The following is a 20275-nucleotide window of genomic DNA, read 5'->3' on the forward strand; positions in this document are numbered from 1 at the left end:
ACTCTTAAACAAACAGCAATCACCCAGGACTCTTTCTGCTTTGCTCAGGACAGAAAGAAAATGCTCTCCCTACCACATGGAGAAATCTGAAAGAGCTGCTATCATATTACCATACTGACCCATAAATTAGTCAACCAGGGATTTTGGCATCAAATTTGAGCCATAATTTTTTCAATTTATAGATGAGTATATACAATACTTGAATAACAGAACCTATCAGGTCTGGTACTCTGAACAAGAAACCACTGATCCTCTAATCTTGGTATAAAATTAGTGCACTGTTGGTACTATGCAATCCCTTTTGTGCTGTGTTTAAAAAGTATACTTTTTGCTTTTAAAAATATGGTATATTTTCATTTCTAAGCTGTTCTTATGCAACTGTACTTAATCTATAATCTTTTATAGGACTCCTACCCTGCTTATAAATTTCCTGATGTAATATGCCGCCAAGAGAGTATAGATGTTAGTTCCTACACCCAACACTTTTTTAAAAAGAATGTGCATACAGTGCACCTGGCCCAACCATGGCTTGCCATCCATGGATTTGAGCATCCGGAGATAACAGGTTGCATCGATTTCAAAGGCCATGTGTGCACATAGCCCTGGGAGAGTGACAGTACATGAATGTGTCACCATTACAGACTCCAGGAGTTAAGGTCCCACAGTTTTTGTCATCCAAGCCGGGGGGGGGGGTCCCATAGCTAAATCCTATAGCTGAGCTGAGGCATACAGAGGAAGGAATGGATTACAGTTTACTTTGCTTCCTTAACACCTTCCACACAAAAGTGCATATTTCCTTAGGTATATGTACAGTTATCCCTCCATTTTCACGGACTTTGAGTCTGTGATCTCGGTCCTTTGTGAACGGGCAAGCGGGGAGGGTTAAAATGTCACACATGCCCTGGAGCATGAGGCCATTCAAGCGAATGGGTCTTGAATGTTTGCAAATTTCCATTTTTGCAGGGGAGGGGAGGGTTTCCTCTGTTCTCTCCAAGCGAGAGCAATCAATCATCCTCTAAGCTAGGGTCTTCCAATTAGGGTTCTGCAACAGATTGTGATTTTTTTTAAATGCACATTTTAGCTGAGCGACATAATCAAGAAATTATTGTAGATAATATCTTTCTGGAGACCTTAAAATAAGTTTAAGGGTTTCTCCAGATTAAAAAGATTGAGAAAGGCTAACTAAGTCAAGAAAACTATTTATAGTGGCCAAGATCCAAGATAATGCTGGCAAAGGAAAATTTTCACCTGGCATATTTATGCAGTATCTTGGTGTGGGGATGAAGGAGGAGGTGTCTATTAAAAAAAGGAACCAGACATCTTTCTCAGAACCTTTTGGTACAGTTGGAACCTGGCTCCTGTTTAGTGACAGTCAATAAACTTTTTAAGCTTGAAGCACCAAAAAAATCTGTTTTGCTCCTAAAATGGAAAAAACGGCAATAAGCTTCCTCTTAAGGCAAAGGCTTTAATAATTTCAGTAGGTCAGTACTCACCCTCATCCTTCTGCTGCACGTGAACAACTGTCCGAAAACAGGAATTAGCTAAGGAATATGCTTCCAGTGCTGCTGCCTTCTTTGTAATTTGCCTTTTTAAAGACTCTGGCAAACCACTCATTAAAAATTCACGTTTTGCTCTGAATTGCTTATCATCTTGAAAATTTTCAGAATCATCTTCACTAATGCAAATGACAACCAGAAGTATTTATGTTTCAGTTTATAGTACGGTAAGGTTATATGTTACTTTCCACAATGGTTTTCAAGCTACATTTAAGAACATCTTGAGTTTTACCACATCTCTCAGTGAAGAGATCAGAAATGTAAGGCAAGCTTTTCCAAAAGACCACTTGCCTTTAAGTACCAATTTCACCTGTAACATCTGGCCATGATTAATACTGGGTAAATAAGAGTATGTTCTCATTTGCGGAGGGACAGTTATGAGATCAGACAGAACTAAGGCCACAAGAACTGACTGTGTACTTGTGAAACACAATTTTTTCAGTAAAATAATGAACATGGAACTGTTTCTTTGATCAAAGAAATTTGTGAGAACTACTGACATAATGGAGTAATATAATCCCTATGATTTACATATTATTGTTGTCTGGAGTTGCTTATGAAACTGGCTTTAGAAAACTGGCTTTCCATATCTATTGTTAAACAAGCACAGGTGAAACAATCCCTGATAATTTCTTCCTTTTGAGAGATACATTTTTGTATACACACATATTGCTAGTCCAGGTCTAAAATTTTCCTTTCATTTTGAGAGTACAAATAATTATTTTAAAATAATGGCAATGAACACTTAATCAAAACTAGTGTGAATTATTTAGTGTGATTTTACAGTTCCATTATACTGACAGCCACAATGCAGTGCTAATGACAGTGGAATATATTAACAATTTAATTTATGCTCAAGTTGTAGGAAAAACAGTTGTGCAGCTCAACTGTCAGAGAAGAACTGGCAATGATCAGCCTCAGAATGACTATCATTGTGCCTGGCCCACATCATTTTAGCCAGCATTGCCTCTCCCATAAGTGTCTGGTTGATCAGTAGCAACATTTAGGTGGTAATAGCAAGCAGAATCTTCCACTCTTTACTTTGTGAAATACAATTGCTTGTTTTATTGCACCCTTCACAAAATTTCCATTTTTATACTAATCATATTTATGTTATAATATCACCATGCCTTTCTTCCAAGGAGTAGGTTTATCCAGTGAACTTTATGTCTGAACATGGTTTTAAACCTAGTTTTTCCCACTAAAACAGTTCAACTATTAACCACAAAGTTTATAGCTCCTCAGACATAGGATGAGTAAGATAGCTACATGTGTTCCATATTACCTGACTTTATTATGTGGCTGTATCATGATTGCTTTTGAGTTACTCATCTGCACTGGCAGATGGAGCAAAGCAGCAAGGACTTCGCACTTACTCCAACAGGACGCTTTTATTTTTAACATTTTTTTTTGCAGACATATGTTTGCACTGTCACAAGGAATGGGAATGAAACCTGAATGGTCACAGGATCCCAATTAAGCTCCCCTCACCTACATTCCCACCTTTTTGTGTGTGTGATGGTGACAGTTCTTCAGGCACAAGGGTGTTTCCACAAATACCAATTCCCTCCACAGGCTCAACTCTATGTAGCACATGAAAGTTGAGGGGTGAGACTATCCCTGACCAGAGGGATAAACTTGTAGCAGCAAATGTCATTTTCATTTTCAGAGTATAATTAGAAATTATTGATTCCCATAAACATTTAATCTTCCCATTATTCTATAGTGGACTTACCTGTTTACATGTAATATGGTAATAGCTTCTTCCTCTGTAGGCTTCTTGATTTTTTTCCTTTGTAAGGAAGATATGTTTTCTTTTCCTTTAAACATAACATATTTCTGGATTAGCAGATGTCACTACAGCATAACTGTATTACAACATGAAACAGCAGAAGGAACAAAGATACATGCAGTTAGCCACATAAACATTAACCTTTTATATTCTTAACAATTAATTTTTGAAGTACACAATTTCATTCCCTTCATAGTGCAACAACAGTACAGTATTTTTAGTTTATAATTAAACATGTTTCAATGGTTCAAGATCACATATACAGGACAAAGAAATTGGAAACTTCTATCAAAACACAGCACAGGGGAAAGATTTATCAGAATTGCTCCCCAAGATACTAAATACATTTATTGAACAGTAGAGATAAACACAAACAGCAGTAAAGAAAAATATTAATTTGGTGGAAATAACTAAATATAATCATCTAGGTTAGAAGAGGAGGCACAAGGCAAACACACACACACACACACACAACTTGTTTTGTGATTATTTACAGATATAATTTAATATTCATACCAATAGGTAAAGATTCATTTCTACATATAAAAAAGAATAAGATAAATAAGAACTCAATGTAATGTGTAACTGAAAGGGGAAATGATAACATGCAATACAGGATAACATTCACTAAGGATAATAATCTTTTATGTGGTTAGATGACTAATTTGGAAGTAAAGAAGGCAAAGGTGAATTGTGACTGAAAAATGCAATTACTTTAAACCCATCTTTGTTTTTGTAATAATGTTTGTATATAAATGAAATAAAAATATATTATATATATAAAAAAAGAATTCATCCCCAAGCAAATTTTTGAAAAATGTAGACAGGAATTCTGATATCTTATTTCCAATGTGTAGTGTGCCCGAAAAACCTACTATCCCACTTATGATAGTAGGTTCATAGATTATTAAACATGTTGTATGTTTTCTCATGTTAACTTGGAAATCTGTCCTCAAATTTGCACACATTACAGGAGAAATGTTTGTACAGGCTGGGTCCCTATCTGAAATGCTTGGAAAAAAGAAGTGTTTTGAATTTTGGATTTCAAGATATCTGTGTTTGCATAAACGTACATGAGTAGATCTCTTGTAGTTGGGATCCAAATCTATACACAAAACTTGGATTTCACATTCACTATATACACATAGACTGAAAGTAATTCTATACAATATTTTAAAGAATTTTGAGCATGAACACTGAACCATCAGAAACCAAAGGTGTCATTATCTCAGCCAGCAATGAAAAAAATGGTTGGTTGGTTTTTTTGAATACTACAGATTTTAGAATTCTGGATAAGAGAGACTCAAACTGTACGAATTGTCAAAACAAGATAAAACTAAAAGAAATAACACAGAAGTAGCTACTAAATAGATACAACAATCCGTGAATTTTGTGCTCAGTTATAAAAATTCTGCATTTCTTATACTTTTACAAGGACCTGTGCCTAAACAGGAGAAAAATATAAACACTTAATGAGATTATGATACCAGTCTTAAAGTAAAATTGTTGGCTTTGAAATATGTCCTTCTACACTTGGTGTTCCATTTAGGTAGGGAAAGGAGCTATGGACATTCCTGTTAATTGCTCAGTAGAAGAAACAGAAATCCGAGGGGTGGGTAGTTAATACTCTGTAATTAGGTAAAATTATATACCATTTGATTTCTTTGTTGCCTTCACATTTCCAGCCTTTTTCCCCAATACATCATTCAGATTTTGGAGTTTCCTTTGTTTGTCCACACTTCCTACAGCAGTAGCGATATTGCTTGTGCATGAATCCAAAATAATTACTGAATCCTGAACGTAAATGGAATAAATACTTTATTACTGACAGAAAAAGTTGCAGACTTTTTACACTACAGACTGAGGGATGAAACAGACAGCTGGTAAGGGGCGGCTTCCCACTGCCCCTTTGCTTGCTGGGTTGAGGCCGCAGCAACCACACGCCATGTCCCCAACACAGCCTTTTCCCAGCGCAAAAAGGAGTGGCAGAAAGCGGCTTCTTTTTGCACTGGGGAAAGTGTGCTTTTTGCTGTAGCATTTTTTGAGTGTTTCTTCGGTGCACCATATGTAAATGCTGTGCTGCCGAAATGCCATGGATCCGCCCCATATGCAGTCAGCTGTTTGGCTTCCCGGCAGATTTGGGCTGTGCTACTATCTGAATGCCACACCCCCAGTCAGCTAGGAAGCCGGCTCTTTTTGACCATCTGTTTCACCCCTGAGTCTCTCTTATCTGAAATGCTTGAGACCAGAAGTATTCTGGATTTCAGATTGTTTTGGATTTTGGAATTAGCATATATATTTGCATATTTGAATATATGTACATAATGAGATTATCTTGAAAAAGGGAGTCAAGTCTAAACACAGCATTCATTTATGTTTCATATATAACTTATACACATGACCTGAAGGTAATTTTATACAATATTTTAATAATTTTGTGTATGAAACAAATTCTATATACACTGAACCATTAGAAAGGAAAGGTGTCACTCTCTCAGCCACCCATGAAAAAGTTTTGGGGTTTTTTTGGAATATTTTTTATTTTCGAATTCTGAAAATGGAGACTCAACCTGCAGTAAAAACATTTAATCACCTGTTCCCTAGCACTTGCATACACATATTTTTCTCTTGACATTTTTTTCCTCAGATTTGTAAAAGAAATCACATAATACTTCCTAATGTAAAGTTTCTCTTACAAATTATTATAGTTTTATACCTTGATGCAATTTTAGTATGCGTGTGAAGCCCTATATGGAAAGGGCATTTGCCATTCACTTAACTACTGAATAAACACTAATACCCTTGACCTCAGTGCAGTCATGGAGGTTTCCCCAATAAGAACATGAAAGAGAAAACACATGCTTTCTTGTACCTGTGATGTCATTAGAGCCCAGCACACATTTGGATAGCACTGTAATGTGCCTATTTTTTGTTATTAAATTTTAATTGAACATTTTTTCAGACAAACATCTTCCTATAATTAGCTGAAGCTGATCCCTCCTCTAGAATGAGTATGCACATTTTCAGAATACTGGTGACATGAGCAAAATTCCTGCTCACCCATAAATTCATTTGGCAGTCCTGAACAAGCATTTGTCCTTACCCTCAACGACCCATACAGAAAAAAGGTAGCCTGGCAGCCTAGCTTCCTAGGCAAGCACAATGTGGATTGGAAGTTACTCTGAGTATTAAACTGCTCCAGAAATAGTTAGTAATAATGCAATCCTTCCTAGAAAGCCTACTTTATTTTTACTGAAAAATTCAGTAATCATTGCTTCAAAATTTTTGCTTAACCTTGATTTAAAATCATTCAAATTCAGGGTGTAATGAAATTTTACATACTATTTTACGACAAATATTCACACTCATATATACAGACAAGCCCAAATTCTATGGATGCTTGAGAACATCAGTGACAGTCACTTAAAATGTGTCTACTTGGTATTATTCATAAAATTAGTCTGAGACTGTCAGCTTTTACCCAATAGTGTTGATATTCACCCATTTTTAAATAATTCACTGTAATATTTATGCTCTATCACTACAAGTCTGTTTAAACAGTCTGATACTACAAGACAGAAGACTATTTAGGGCACATCAGTTACAAAGCCAAAAAGGATTTCATATATAGCCTAGATTTTACAAACTTACTTCCATGTTCTGTGACCTTTTCCTATCAGCGATTGCCTGCTGTCTAGATGAACGTCTCAAAGGTGTATGTAATGTATCTTCAACAATCCTGGTTTTTCGGTTATGTTGTAGAACCTTTGCTTTCTCAACTAATTTCTTTGCTTTGGACATGTTGTTAGAGTTGGTGTTCACCTACCATAAAATTAAAATTAATAATTACTTGGTCATAAGTACTGCAAAGACAAATTGTGGCTCTGCAGAAGTTACTTTGCCCGCCCGGTGCAATTTTTTCCAGTTCCCTCTACCTGGAGTAGTTACCCTCCCATTGATTCTGAGAGGTGGGAGACCATCTGGAATAGTATGGGATATGACGAAGGGAGTTACAGCATGTAGGGAGAATTGGCAAAAAGTGAGGCACCCTACAGTACATGAACAAAGCGCTTTCCGCACAAGTAGGACACCTTTGGATCTGAAACACTGCTAGGAGTTGTAATCCAACCATATCTGGAGAGCTGTGTGATATGCTGTCGTGATACCATAAGCAAATTCATATGACATAAGTCAGAAAACCATGGAATTTTGTTCCATAGGTCACTTATCCTCTTATATATGTGGACAAAAAACCCTTTTCTGTTTTGTTCATTTCCAAAAGCCAGAATAATGATATAAGGATTTGCTTTTTACTTTTTTGCCTCTTTTACAACAAATCAAAGGATAGCCACCTGTATTCATATGGCAGAAAAACAATGGTTTGTTTAGCTGTTCCTGATGCAAGCAGAAGTACATAAATCAGGGTTCCTAGCTGGTCATGTCATAAGGCTTTGACTCATATTTTAATTTCTAAATCCAGAAAAATCTTGAAATTAGAAAATGTGAAAGATATAGGCTTTTTTTTAAAAAAAAAAACTTCATCAAAGAACTATTGTGTATTACTTCTAAAAATACTCCAGTAGTTCACCTATGGCAAGCCTTTACAGACAATAGTTTTCACTCAATATTTCTAAGCATGGAAAGACTAGAAAGGCTATACTTTTGTCCTCCTCATACATCCCATTTATATGTGTAAACATAACCGCTGTGCAGTTCTGCAGTTATTTCAAAGCGGAATTTGGATCAAGGGGTCACGAAGATGGTACTTCCCAATTCAAGTGTAACATTCTATTTGCAATGAAAAGGGTAGAACAAGGGCATTCATAAGCATTGTATAAAAATGTCTGGGCTTGAAGGGGAGGAACAGCATCATTTAAATAGCCTCTTTGGTGCACAAAACAGGTACCCTACACCCCATTCAAATTTTACAACTTCACCAAGGAATACTTAATTCAACTGCATCAATGTATTTTTCAACATGAAGTTTAATTATAGTCAGATTAATTCAATACAATACCTTTATATTCTGTTTCATAAATCGCTCAGCTATACTAATTCTGGTAAATTTCATCCTGAATAAGAAAAAAAAAAAGATCCCACTTAATACCATTTTTAAAAATATCCTAGTTGCATACATTTAGAGCTGACATTTCTAGATAAAAAGTATGTATTAGAAACACTGTTTTGCAAACTATCTGATATGGAGGCCTGGCAATTATTTTCTTCCAATATGCCACAGAATGGCACCATATTTGTGCCCATTGTCTACAATGATTTTTCTTTCCTGGAAATTTACCAAGGATCAGCAATAGCTCAGGGACTGGCACTGGTCCAGGTCTGAGCAGCACTGCATTAAAACAAAAGATTCTTGTACTCTAGAAAGAATTTAAATATAATTTTACCTTATTGGGCTCTTTGAATCCAAAGATTCAATAATCATCTCAGCTTTATACAGATTACTTTTACTAAGCATCCTGTTGTTTGTTTTTGGAGTTGAAGCCTGCAGAGGGATAGCAGGTGGTGTGCTTTCTGTAACAGCCTCAGTAATCTCTGCTTTTTCTGGTGTACACTGTATCATATCTTTGTCTTTTTTTTGTCGTGGACTTCTCCTCAATCCCTTATTTTTCTGAGTTAGTTTGTTGCGAATCTCATTTGATGTCCCTGCTTTAATTTCATCATTAACTTCACCTTTCTGGTTGGTATTTATATTTAAATCTTTCTCCTTTGTTTTCGGTATCTTCTTTTTCCTCTTGAGCTTGTCACTTCTTACTCTGCCACTGTCACTTTTGCTATCTTTATCATGGGAACTGCTGTTAGTATTAACAGTTGATACTTCATTTTCTAGCTTTTCATTAGAAACATCCTCACCTTCTTCCATTTCCAGACTGTGTTTTAAAGATTTTCCTCCTGCTTCCTTTTGCTTACCAGACCCCCTTTTAGCTCCAGTCTTCACTGTTTCAGATTCTGGTTGTTTAAAAGCTTTCATAAACTGGTACCTTTCTTCTGCAGTGCACTTAGACTTCGCAGCCTCTGAACCTGAAGTTTCCAATATAGCCAGTTCTAACTCTTCTTCTGCTATCACCACGTTAGATTTTCTTTTCTGAGTCATGTGTTCAGTAACTTCCGCCTCTGAGGCTAATGGACTGCTTTGTCTTTTAACTTTCTTGGGTTTCTGCTTTAAAAAAATTGAGGCTATTTTCTGAGAAGATGATTTTGGGGGGACAGAATGGATTTGTGCAAGGACAGTGACTTTCTTAAGTGGTAACTGCTGAATCTCTTCACATTTGTCTGATTCATCACATGCAATGCAATTATCCAATGTTTGTGCTTTTGGAATGTGATCAACTTTATTTTCTCTTTGACTTTTTAGAAAGTCCTCAAATGATATAGTCACAGTATTGTCATTTACTTGTGGTGTCTCACGAGCACTAGTGTCATTATCTTGAATATTTACTAAGTTTTTATGCTCATATTCATTAACAACTTGCTTCTCATCAACCACTTTATACAGATCCTTGTGTTGGGTTTCAATGACAAAACTTTCAGACAAGTCACTCTCATCTTTATGTTTCCTTTTCTTTGATCTTTTTACATTAGCCTTTATTTTATCTCCCTCCATCTTAATTTTTTCTTCTTGATTTTTGAAGCCAACCATGCTGACAGGGTTCTTGCTGCAAGCATTTAACGTTTCTTCTACAGTTGTGGGGCCAAGCAATGTAGAAACATTGGGACTAATGGAACTAGCTTTAGGATCTTTTTCCTCTGGACTCAGTATTTCTCTACTATCATCGCTATTAATTTCTATCAATACGTCAAGTGTTTTCACATCTTTTAATGTATTGGTTAAATTGCACCTCTTTCCCCTTCGCTTAAGCCTTGTTGAAGATTTTGAAGAATTTTCCAAAGATAAACTGGTTGTTTTGCTTTCTTTCTCTGTTACAGGTGAAACAATCTTCTCATTTGTAAGAGATGTTTTTTTAAAATAGTCCATTATATTGTTAGGCTTTGGAGGTGACGCCACTCTATCAACATTTTTTTCTAAAGGTGAAAAATATTTTGTAATTGCTTTAATAGAAGGATCATCTTCTTTTCGTTTTTTACATGGCTATAAAGAGAAGGAAAAAGAGAATTGTTTGCATAACAGAACAATAATAGAACAGCTATATCTTTAGAAATGCTCTATCTATATACTTTAGAAATGTGCACATCTTTACCTTGCTCATATATCTTCTTCCTTATTCAAAACCCCAATTGCTTAACATGCTTGTTATGCTTTTAACAAAAAAGTGCTTTATATTCCAACTTTAAAGGGGTCATTAAGACAAGTTATTTATTTATTTAACTTTATTTATGTCCTGCCTTTCTCCCAGGACAGGAACCAAGGCGGCTTACAGAACAAATTAAAAACATTTATAAAAAGTTTTAAAACCAATTTAAAACCACCACATTAAAACATTATAAAACTGATTTAAAATCATACAAAAGTTTAAAACAAATAAAACATACATTTAAATAAGAACTTTCTCTTCCTAACCATTAAAAGCATGCTTGAATAAAAACATCTTTGCCTGGTAATGAAAGGCAAGCAGGGACGGAGCCAGCCTGGCCTCTCATGGAAGGGAGTTCCAGAGGGTGAGAGCAGCCACTGAGAAGGCTCTCTCTCGTGTCCTCACCAGGCAAGCCTGCTATAGTGGCAGGACCGAGGGAAAGCCTTCTTCTGATGATCTTACAGCTCTGGCAGGTTCATATGGGGAGATACAGTTATTCAAATATTCTGGACTTAAACTGTATAGGGCTTTATAGCTCACAACGATTACTGTGAACTGTGCCTGGAAATGAACCGGTAGCCAGTGAAGCTGTTTGAACAAGCGAGTTCTATGCTTCCTATAACTTGCCCTGGTCAGCATTTTGGCTCCATTGAAATTTCTGAACAGTTTCCAAAGGCAGCCCCACATAGTTTGTTAAGTAGTCCAAATGGGTGTCACCATAGCCAGGTTAGATGTCTCAAGGAATGGGCACAGCTAGTTTTAACTGCTCATGAACTAAATGATGAAGCAGTCCCTAGTTCATGAAAACCACTATGTCTATTAGTTTTTAAGGAGTTACCAGACTTTTCTGTTATTATCTGAAGAGATGAAAGAAATGTCTCATCTCTGCTGCATATAAACTTACAATGCTGGCACAATGCAGAAATAATGCTGTTGGACATTACTTTAACATGGTTGTTATGGAATCCTGGGTTCTGTCGTCTGTTGTGGTATTTAGATAGAGAAGACTAAATAGAGTCTAAATAAAGACAAAACTACACACCTCAGGATTCCATAGCATTAAGTCATGACAATTAGAGTGTTGTCAATCTGGATTCATTGTGCAGTGTAGATGCAAGCTTAGCTAGTATAGAAAGTGTGGAATGGAATGTGGAAGCCCTAGAACAAGGAACACCACTTTCTACCACTGTGATACCTTGAAAGTGATGAATTGCTAAATTTTCATTGGGGAAAGAGATGGAAGAGCTGCCAAAACCTTTAAAGAAAACATCTCTTAAGTGTAGATAAATTCCAGTGAGCAATGGTATGTTTCGTTTAAAATATTTAAATTCCAGGAACTACTCCCTAAGGTTTTAATAAAGTTCAGTTAGATACATCTAAACAGGATTGTAGTCTTAAGGTGTGAGTCTTCAGAGATACTAAAACGGAATATGTCATACAGTACTGTCATTAAGAATAAAACACAACAGCCCTTTACGTTAGGTACTACTAGTGCATCACAACATTATTATTATTATTATTGTTATTAACCTTTATTTATAAAGCACTGTAAATTTACACAGCGCTGTACATACAATCTTTTAGTTAGACGGTTCCCTGCCCTCAGGCTTACAATCTAAGAAGACACGACACAAAACGAGAAGGGAGTGGTGGTGGGGAATGGGATCAGGTCCAGCAGTTCTCCACCTCCGAGGCCTGGACCAAGGCAGATGGACTGGAGGAAGTGCTTGGCTTCTTAATTAATGGTTGAAAGGAGGCTTCCTGGGTCAGAGAGGGGCTAGCCTCTGGGAATGCTTCTCTAAACAATATAGTCTTTAACTCAGTTTTGAAACTGGGTAGAGAAGTGATGAGGTGTGCATGTGGGGGAAGAAGGTTCCAGGAGTAAGGGGCAGCAAGCGAGAAGGGACGAATTCGGGAGGAAGCAGTGGTAGTCCTACACTGTGACAGGAGACCTTGACTATAAGAGCGGAGGGTGCGAGTAGGAATGTAGGGAGAAAGAAGGTCAGATAAGTAAGGAGGGGCCAATCCATGGAGGGCTTTGAAAGTCAAAAATAAAAGCTTGTACCGGATGCGGAAGGGGAAGGGGAGCCAATGAAGGGAGGATAAAAGAGGTGAAACATGGTCAAAGCGGTGAGCGGATGTGACAATACAGGCAGCTGAATACTGGACAGAGATTAAAGGATGGAGGTGTGAAAGAGGAAGCCCTGTCACAAGAAGGTTACAATAATCTAGTCGTGATACCACTAGGGCATGGACCAGAGTCTTGGCAGTAGAGGCTGAGAGGAATGGATGGCTCTTGGCAATGTTGTGGAGAAAGAATCTACAGGCCTTGGCGGTGGCCTGGATCTGGGGAATAAATGACAGAGAAGAGTCAAAAATGAAGCCAAGACTGCGGGCTTGATGAACCGGTTGAATAGAAGTGTCGTTGACAGAAAAAGAAAAGGAATAGTGAAGGGTGGGTTTAGGTGGAAAGACAAGAAGCTCAGTCTTAGACATGTTGAGCTTCAAGCGCCGAAGCCGCATCCACTGAGAGATGGCAGTCAGACAAGAAGAAACTTGCTGTTCAAGCCCCGTCGAAAGGTCAGGGGTGGAGAGATACAGCTGAGTGTCGTCAGCGTACAGATGATAGGAGAAACCAAAAGAACTGATGAGTTTACCTAGGGACAGTGTGTATAGAGAGAACAGAAGGGGACCCAAGACAGAGCCCTGGGGAACTCCAACAGACAGGGGAACAGAGGATGAAGTCTGACCACCCGTGACCACTGCAAAAGATCTGTCTGACAAGCAAGATTTAAACCAGTCGAGAGCAGAGTCGGAGAACCCAAGGTCAGAAAGTAAATCAACCAGGAGACAGTGATCAACAGTGTCAAAGGCTGCAGACAAATCAAGAAGAATGAGAATAGAGTAGAGGCCGTTTGCCTTGGCCCGCAAGAGATCGTTTGAGATCTTGGTGAGGGCTGTCTCTCTCTGTAGAGTGCCGTGGGCGGAAGCCAGACTGGAAAGGGTCCAGGATGGAGTTGGCTTCAAGAAACTTAATACAGCGAGAATAAACGACCCGTTCTAGGACCTTAGAAAGAAAAGGAAGAAGAGAAATTGGACGATAGCTAGACAAAGAAGAGGGGTCGAGAGAGGGTTTCTTCAGAATTGGGGAAACGAGAGCATGTTTGAAGTCAGAAGGGAAGGAACCCATAGAGAGAGAGAGATTAAAGATATAGAGGAGCGAGGGCAGGAGAGAAGGGGCTATAGAGATTAGGAGACGGGAGGGAATAGGATCAAGAGAGCAGGTAGTAGGTTTGGAAGAATTTAGCAGCGTAGAGAGTTCATCCAGAGAAACAGAGAAACATCATCCATGGTTACCCTTTGCTTTTATTTATTTACTTCTGCATTTTAAATTTAAATTTGTACAGTATAGGCAGAAGTACAAATTATTATTTATTATTAGTATTATTAACCTTTATTTATGAAGCGCTGTACAGCGCTGTACATGCAATCTTTTTAATTAGACGGTTCCCTGCCCTCGGGCTTACAATCTAAAAAGACATGACACAGAAGGAGAAGGGAGTGGTGGAGGGAAAGGGTAAGAGGTCCAGCAGTTCCTCTCTACCTCCGAGGCCTGGACCAAGGTAGATGGACTGGAGGGAGGGCTTGGCTTCATAATGGGTGGTTAATCATTTTCCAGGGAAAATACATACTCTCAAGTAGGATAATACATATACAATACATAGCAATACAGGAAATGGATCGATAAACAGGCAACAAAAGAACATCAAATAGTAAGCGACAATTATGCAATGCCTGGGAAGGCTTCTCTGAACAGGATGGTTTTCAACTCCGTTTTGAAGCTGGTTAAAGAAGTGATGGCTCTTGCTTGTGGGGGAAGAAGGTTCCAGGAGTGAGGGGCAGCAAGTGAAAAGGGCTGAATCCAGGATGGGGCAGAGGAAATCCTGGGCTGGGACAGTAGACCATGACTACCAGAACGGAAGGCCCTGGTGGGAAGGTGAGAAAGAAGGTCTGATAAGTAAGGAGGGGCCAGTCCATGGAGGGCTTTAAATGTCGACAGCAGGAGCTTATACTGAATGCGGAAAGGGAGGGGGAGCCAGTGAAGGGATGCCAACACAGGAGAGATATGGTCAGAGCGGTGGGCGGATGTGATAATGCGTGCAGCTGAATGCTGGACAGAAATTAAAGGATGGAGGTGAGAAAGAGGAAGCCCAGCCAGGAGGACGTTACAGTAATCCAGTCGTGAGATCACTAGGGCATGGACCAGGATCTTGGCAGTAGATATGGTCGGATTTTGGCAATATTGTACAAAAAGAATCTCCAAGCCTTGGCTGTGGTCTGGATCTGAGGGATACACGACAGAGAAGAGTCAAAGATAAAACCAAGACTGCGGGCTTGCTGGACTGGTTGAACAGAAATGTTGTCCACAGAGACAGAAAAGGAGTGTTGAAGAGTGGACTTAGGAGGAAAGACAAGAAGCTCCATCTTGGACATGTTGAGCTTTAAACGCCGATGGCGCATCCACTGCGAGACAGCTGTGAGGCAAGACGAAACTTGCTGTTCAAGCCTTGGAGAAAGGTCAGGGGCGGAAAGATACAACTGGGTGTCATCGGCGTACAGATGGTCGGAAAAGCCAAGAGAGCTAATGAGTTTTCCTAAGGACAGTGTGTAGAGAGAAAACAGAAGGGAACCCAGAACAGAGCCCTGGGGAACTCCAACAGATAAGGGAGCAGGAGAAGAAGTCTGGCCCCCTGCAACTACTGCAAAAGATCTGCCAGACAAGTAAGATCTAAAGCAGTCGAGAACAGAGTCTGAGAACCCAAGGTCAGAAAGTATATCAACTAGAAGACAGTGATCAACAGTGTCAAAGGCAGCAGACAAATCAAGAAGGATGAGTACAGAGTAAAGGCCATTAGCCTTGGCCTGTAAAAGGTCATTCGAAATCTTAGTGAGAGCTGTCTCAGTAGAATGCCTTGGGCGAAAACCAGACTGAAAGGGATCGGAGATGGAGTTGGCTTCAAGAAACTCAAGACAGTGCGAATAAACAACCCGTTCCAAAACCTTAGAAAGAAAGGGAAGAAGAGAAATCGGACGATAGCTAGACAAAGAGGAGGGGTCGAGAGAAGGTTTTTTCAGAATTGGGGAAATGAGAGCATGTTTGAAGTCTGACGGGAAGGAGCCTGTAGAGAGAGAGAGATTGAAGATATGGAAAAGCGAGGGCAGAAAGGAGGGAGCTATAGAGATTAGAAGACGAGTAGGAATTGGATCAAGAGAACAGGTTGCAGGTTTGGAAGAGTTCAGAAGTGTAGAGAGTTCATCCAAAGAGGCAGGAGGAAACACAGAAAATTTGTTAGGCGAGGGTGATAGAAGATTAAGAGCAGAAGAAGAATTGGGGGGGACTATCTCAGAGCGAATAGTGGAAATCTTAGAGATGAAATAATTAGCAAAGTCATTAGGAGAGAATGATGAAGAGACAGGAGGAGAGGGAGGTTTAAGCAAAGTGTTGAAGGTGGAGAACAAACGCTGCGGGCGCCTCTCATTGGCGGAAATCAATGATTTGTAATAATTCTGTTTTGCCATAGAGAGGGCGCATGAGAAGGAAGAAAAAACAAATTTGAAATGGATAAAATCAGCCCACTCTTTGGACTTTCTCCAAAGACGTTTGGCCGCTCTAGAGCAGGACCGGAGAAACTTAATGAAAACAATATAGTATTAGAATAATGAGTGAAGGTCAGCAGATCAGATTTTATTATAAGCTCTTGGACACTACAACAGATTGTATTTAAACCCATTTAGATCAGCTAAAACACTTCCACATATCTTTTAGAAACTGAGACCAGATATTCTGACTGCTGCACTTTGCGAGGCTTTAATTATAATGTCACGGGTCTAGTATGAAAATACTGTAGCTGTTTTAAACTTAGCCAGGCTTTTAAAACGACATTAGAAAGCAAACGCAACAGCACACCAACACAGTGTTCTGTCAAACTAGTCAACATGTGTTTCCAAGACACCAGTGGCCTCAGCTTTAAATTTGCATAAGGATCAAACCAAGGAAGAAGACACTGAGTTTGGATTTGTCAAACAGATTGAATATTTACCTTGTAGTTTTTGTTCTTGTCTGAAGTTTCAATCACTTGGCCTGCGTCTGCACTGCAGAAATAATGCCGTTTGACATGGCTTTAACTGCCATGGCTCCATCTTGCAGAATCTTGGAATTTGTAGTTTGATATGGCAGCAGAGCTCTCTGACAGAGGAAGCTAAATATCTGACAAAACTACTGATCCCAGATTTCCACAGAGTTGAGCCATGGCAGTTAAAGCCATGTCAAACTGCATAATGTCTGCAGTGTGGATGCACTCTTGGAGCCCATGTCTTGCCTCCCAACTCAGTCCCTCTATTTCCTAAGGCAGGCAGAAGGAATCTGTGCCTGAAGGACAAAGTGACATGCGCAGTTAAGTAAAATCATAATCATAATCATGATACTTATTTCTTATCCGCCTCTCCCCATAGACTGAGGTGGGAACAACAACCATTAACAGATAAACAACGTCAGTTTAAAAGGGCAAATAACATACAGTATACAGATGTTGAAACAATCCACATCTAAGGTTTCTGTGGGTTTTTGGGGGGGCTCTGTGGCCGCCTTCTAGAAGAGTTTCTTCCTGTGCCTGGAAGCCACACCTGGAATTCATCATTTAACATCCACAACTTAAATATCATCTGGGAAAGCCTGGCCCAAGGCATTTGGACTCTACTGCTCTTTAGATTCAGAGAGAGTGTTCAGTTGCCGAACCTCTTCCAGAAGGTCATTCCGCTGATAGAGGAGGCGGATGAAGAAAATAACCGCTGGATTTGCTTATAGTAATGGAAGCAGCCCTGAACAGCTCTTGACACAAACTCCTGCCACAGAACAAGGGGCAAAAGGATAAACGCACTGCAGAAACAGTCCAGTTTAAGACCGCCTTAACTTAAGCCTTGGCTCAGTGCTAGGGAGTTCTGGGAACTAGTTCTGTGAGACACTGGGCCTTCTCTGTTAGAGAGAGAGAGAGAGAGAGAGAGAGCTTTGGAGCCAGAACTACAATTCCCAGGATTCCCTAGCACTGAGCCAGGGCAGTTAAAGCGGCCTCAGAGTGGGTTATTTCCGCATTGTGTGTGTGTGTTTGGACCTAAATTAGAGGCACTTTAGGCTGAATGAAAGGCTGGCCACGAAGATTGTTATTATTGTTGTTGTTGTTGTTATTTATTATTACGCTCCTTTCTTGGGAGCCATTTTGCACTAGCTGACAGACTAACTGGCTTACATTAAGTGACAGATGGGGAAAGATGCCTCGCCACGCAGAAAGGAGGTCTCTCACCTGAACGTCCCCGTCTGCGGGGGAAGCAGCAGCAGCAGCAGCAGCCGCAGCCGCCGCCGCCGCCGCCGCCGCCGCCGCCATTTTCCCCCTCAACGGCCGCCCGAATGCAGGCGCCCCTCTCCTCCTCCTCCTCCTCCTCCTCCTCCTCCTCCTTCCCTCAGGACTGAGTGACTGGCTTTGAGGCCGCTGTCAGTGGAAGAGGCGCGCGAGGCCACCCCGCCGTCGGGCGAAGAAGCTGAAAAGCGCGCGCGGAGAACGAATCCCCAGCTCCCGGAAGGCGGGGCGTGCCTCTCTGGAGGAGCACGTGACAGGGGCGCCCAGAGCGAGGCCCCGCCCCTCGACTCTTCCCTCCCTCCCTAGTCCCTCCCGCCCTTGTCACGTGACCAGCCTCCCCGAGAAGAACGGTCTCTCTCTCTCTCTCTCAGTCATAAAGCCCGCCCCTAGCTTGCTTTGCTTTCACTCTTTCTTGGCGGCAATCTTCTCCAAAGAGCGGGGCGCGCGCTACACTTGCTTTGTTTTTTTTGTGAGCCGCCTCTGTCTTGGCCCTTGGGAGAAAGGAGGCATTTTGGGGGGTTGGGTGGGAATCAAATAAATAAATAAATAAATAAATTTCTTTTCTTTCTTTCTTTTTAAAAATGCCGCCTTTCTCCTAAAAGGCGGCTCACAAATTTATTTATTGTTTATTTGTTGATTCCTTGATTGTTTTAATGATGTTTGATTTTATTATGGGTTGTTTTGGGAGGGAGGGAGGGAACAATAGGTATTTTAGTGATGTATTTTACATTGTGTTTTATCCCTGCTGTAAGCCGCCTCAATCCCGAGGGAGAGGTGGGAGAAAAATAAACATTATTATTATTATTATTATTATTATTATTATTATTATTATCATTAAGTAACTTGAATGCCATCATCTTCCTCTTTGCCTATTGCCTTCCACTTTGCCAAGCGTTGTCCCATTCCCCCCCAAGAAGTCATGCCATCTCATGGTAGAAAGAAAGTGGGATGGCATCAGCCATCTTGGCTTCCAACAAGAGTTCAGGCTTAATTTGTCTGAAGACCCATTCGTTTCCTGGGATTTGATAGGATTGCCACAAGTCAGAAACTGCTTGAAGGCACACAACACAGAGACACAAACGCGGGCAACGTATATGTTGTACACCTCCAAATCATTTTTGACATGGTGACTCTAAGGCGAACCTATCATAGGGTTTTCTTGGCAAGTTTCTTCAGAGGGCTATTGCTATTGCCATCCTCTGAGGCTGAGAGAGTGTGGCTTGCCCAAGGTCACCCATTGGGTTTTTATACTAGAGAAAGGAATTGAACCCTGGTCTCCAGATTGGTAGTCTAACACCCAAACCACTACGCCATGAAGAAATAACACACTTTGACGCCGCTTTCACTGCCATGGCCCCATCCTATGGGATTCTGGGATTTGCAGTTTTGTGAGGCGCCAGCCCTCTTGAACAGAGAAGGCTCAAAAAGACCCTGTAAAACTGCAAATCCCAGATTGAGATTGATAAAACTGAGCAACACAGGGTGATGACCAGCCATCCTCCTTTCCCAGGACCTGTCCTCCATTTCAGGCTTCTGCTGTCCAGGAGGAGGAATTCCAAAACTGTCCTCCATTTTGAGCAGGACTAGGGAGCATGAATGTATATTTCCAGGAGTGTTTTTAACTTTTGTTTGGCCTTTTTGCCATTTGACGGTGCCTTGCCCTCCTTGGCTGCTAAGGACATCCCAGTTCTACACTCATTCCTCCATATTTGCAGGTTTGATATTTGGAGATTTGATTATTGAAGGATTTGGTGAATATGTTCTCTCTAGGAATATCTAGCTCCTCTAGTGCTACTCTATGGTCAACTTTAACTAAAAGTAGCACTGGAGGACCTAGAGATTCCTGAGAGAATGCTCTACTAGGCCTTTGTAGCTCCTCCAGGGCAGTTCTATGGTCAGTGTCTGTCGGACGTTTCACTGTAGGACCCAGAGATTCCTAGAGAGGTGTCCTCTCAGGTAAAAACGGGGGGCTTTTGTTATTTGCGGTTTTTCCAAATTCACAGTGGTCTTCTGCCCCTAACCCTAATGAATATGGAGGGACAGGTGTACTTTATTCCCACAGTTTAGAGAGCGCTGGTTCCCAAACTTTGGTCCTTCAGATGTTGTTGGGTTTTTTAATTTGGACTTCATCTCCCAGGATTCCTTGCGATTGACCAAGCTATCTGGGCTTCTGGGAGTTGAAGTCCAAAAGACCTAAGGGACCCTCTGCTGTGGACGGACCCCACTGTCCGCCATTATAAAAAGCAG

General features: G+C 40.3%; 1 protein-coding gene across 2 annotated transcripts in view; it reads right to left on the bottom strand.

The window, feature by feature from the left end:
* The window catches only part of ATAD5 (ATPase family AAA domain containing 5), a 52591-nt gene extending 34512 nt beyond the window's left edge, over positions 1–18079 (bottom strand). For both annotated transcript variants that reach the window (XM_089478044.1, XM_089478036.1), the window contains exons 1-7: positions 17975–18079; positions 8751–10453; positions 8366–8420; positions 7000–7170; positions 5001–5142; positions 3292–3376; positions 1494–1675 (exon numbers count right to left, since the gene is read on the bottom strand). In XM_089478044.1, the coding sequence (XP_089334170.1) occupies positions 1494–1675; positions 3292–3376; positions 5001–5142; positions 7000–7170; positions 8366–8420; positions 8751–10453; positions 17975–18055 (2419 nt within the window). In that variant the 5' untranslated portion in view covers positions 18056–18079. The remainder of the gene's footprint in view (positions 1–1493; positions 1676–3291; positions 3377–5000; positions 5143–6999; positions 7171–8365; positions 8421–8750; positions 10454–17974) is intronic.
* Positions 18080–20275: the final 2196 nt, after the last annotated feature.

This window comes from Sceloporus occidentalis, unplaced genomic scaffold, assembly GCF_023333645.1.
Source record: "Sceloporus occidentalis isolate IW3139 unplaced genomic scaffold, rSceOcc1.0.p SCAF_1, whole genome shotgun sequence".
In the NCBI taxonomy this organism is placed as follows: domain Eukaryota; kingdom Metazoa; phylum Chordata; class Lepidosauria; order Squamata; family Phrynosomatidae; genus Sceloporus; species Sceloporus occidentalis.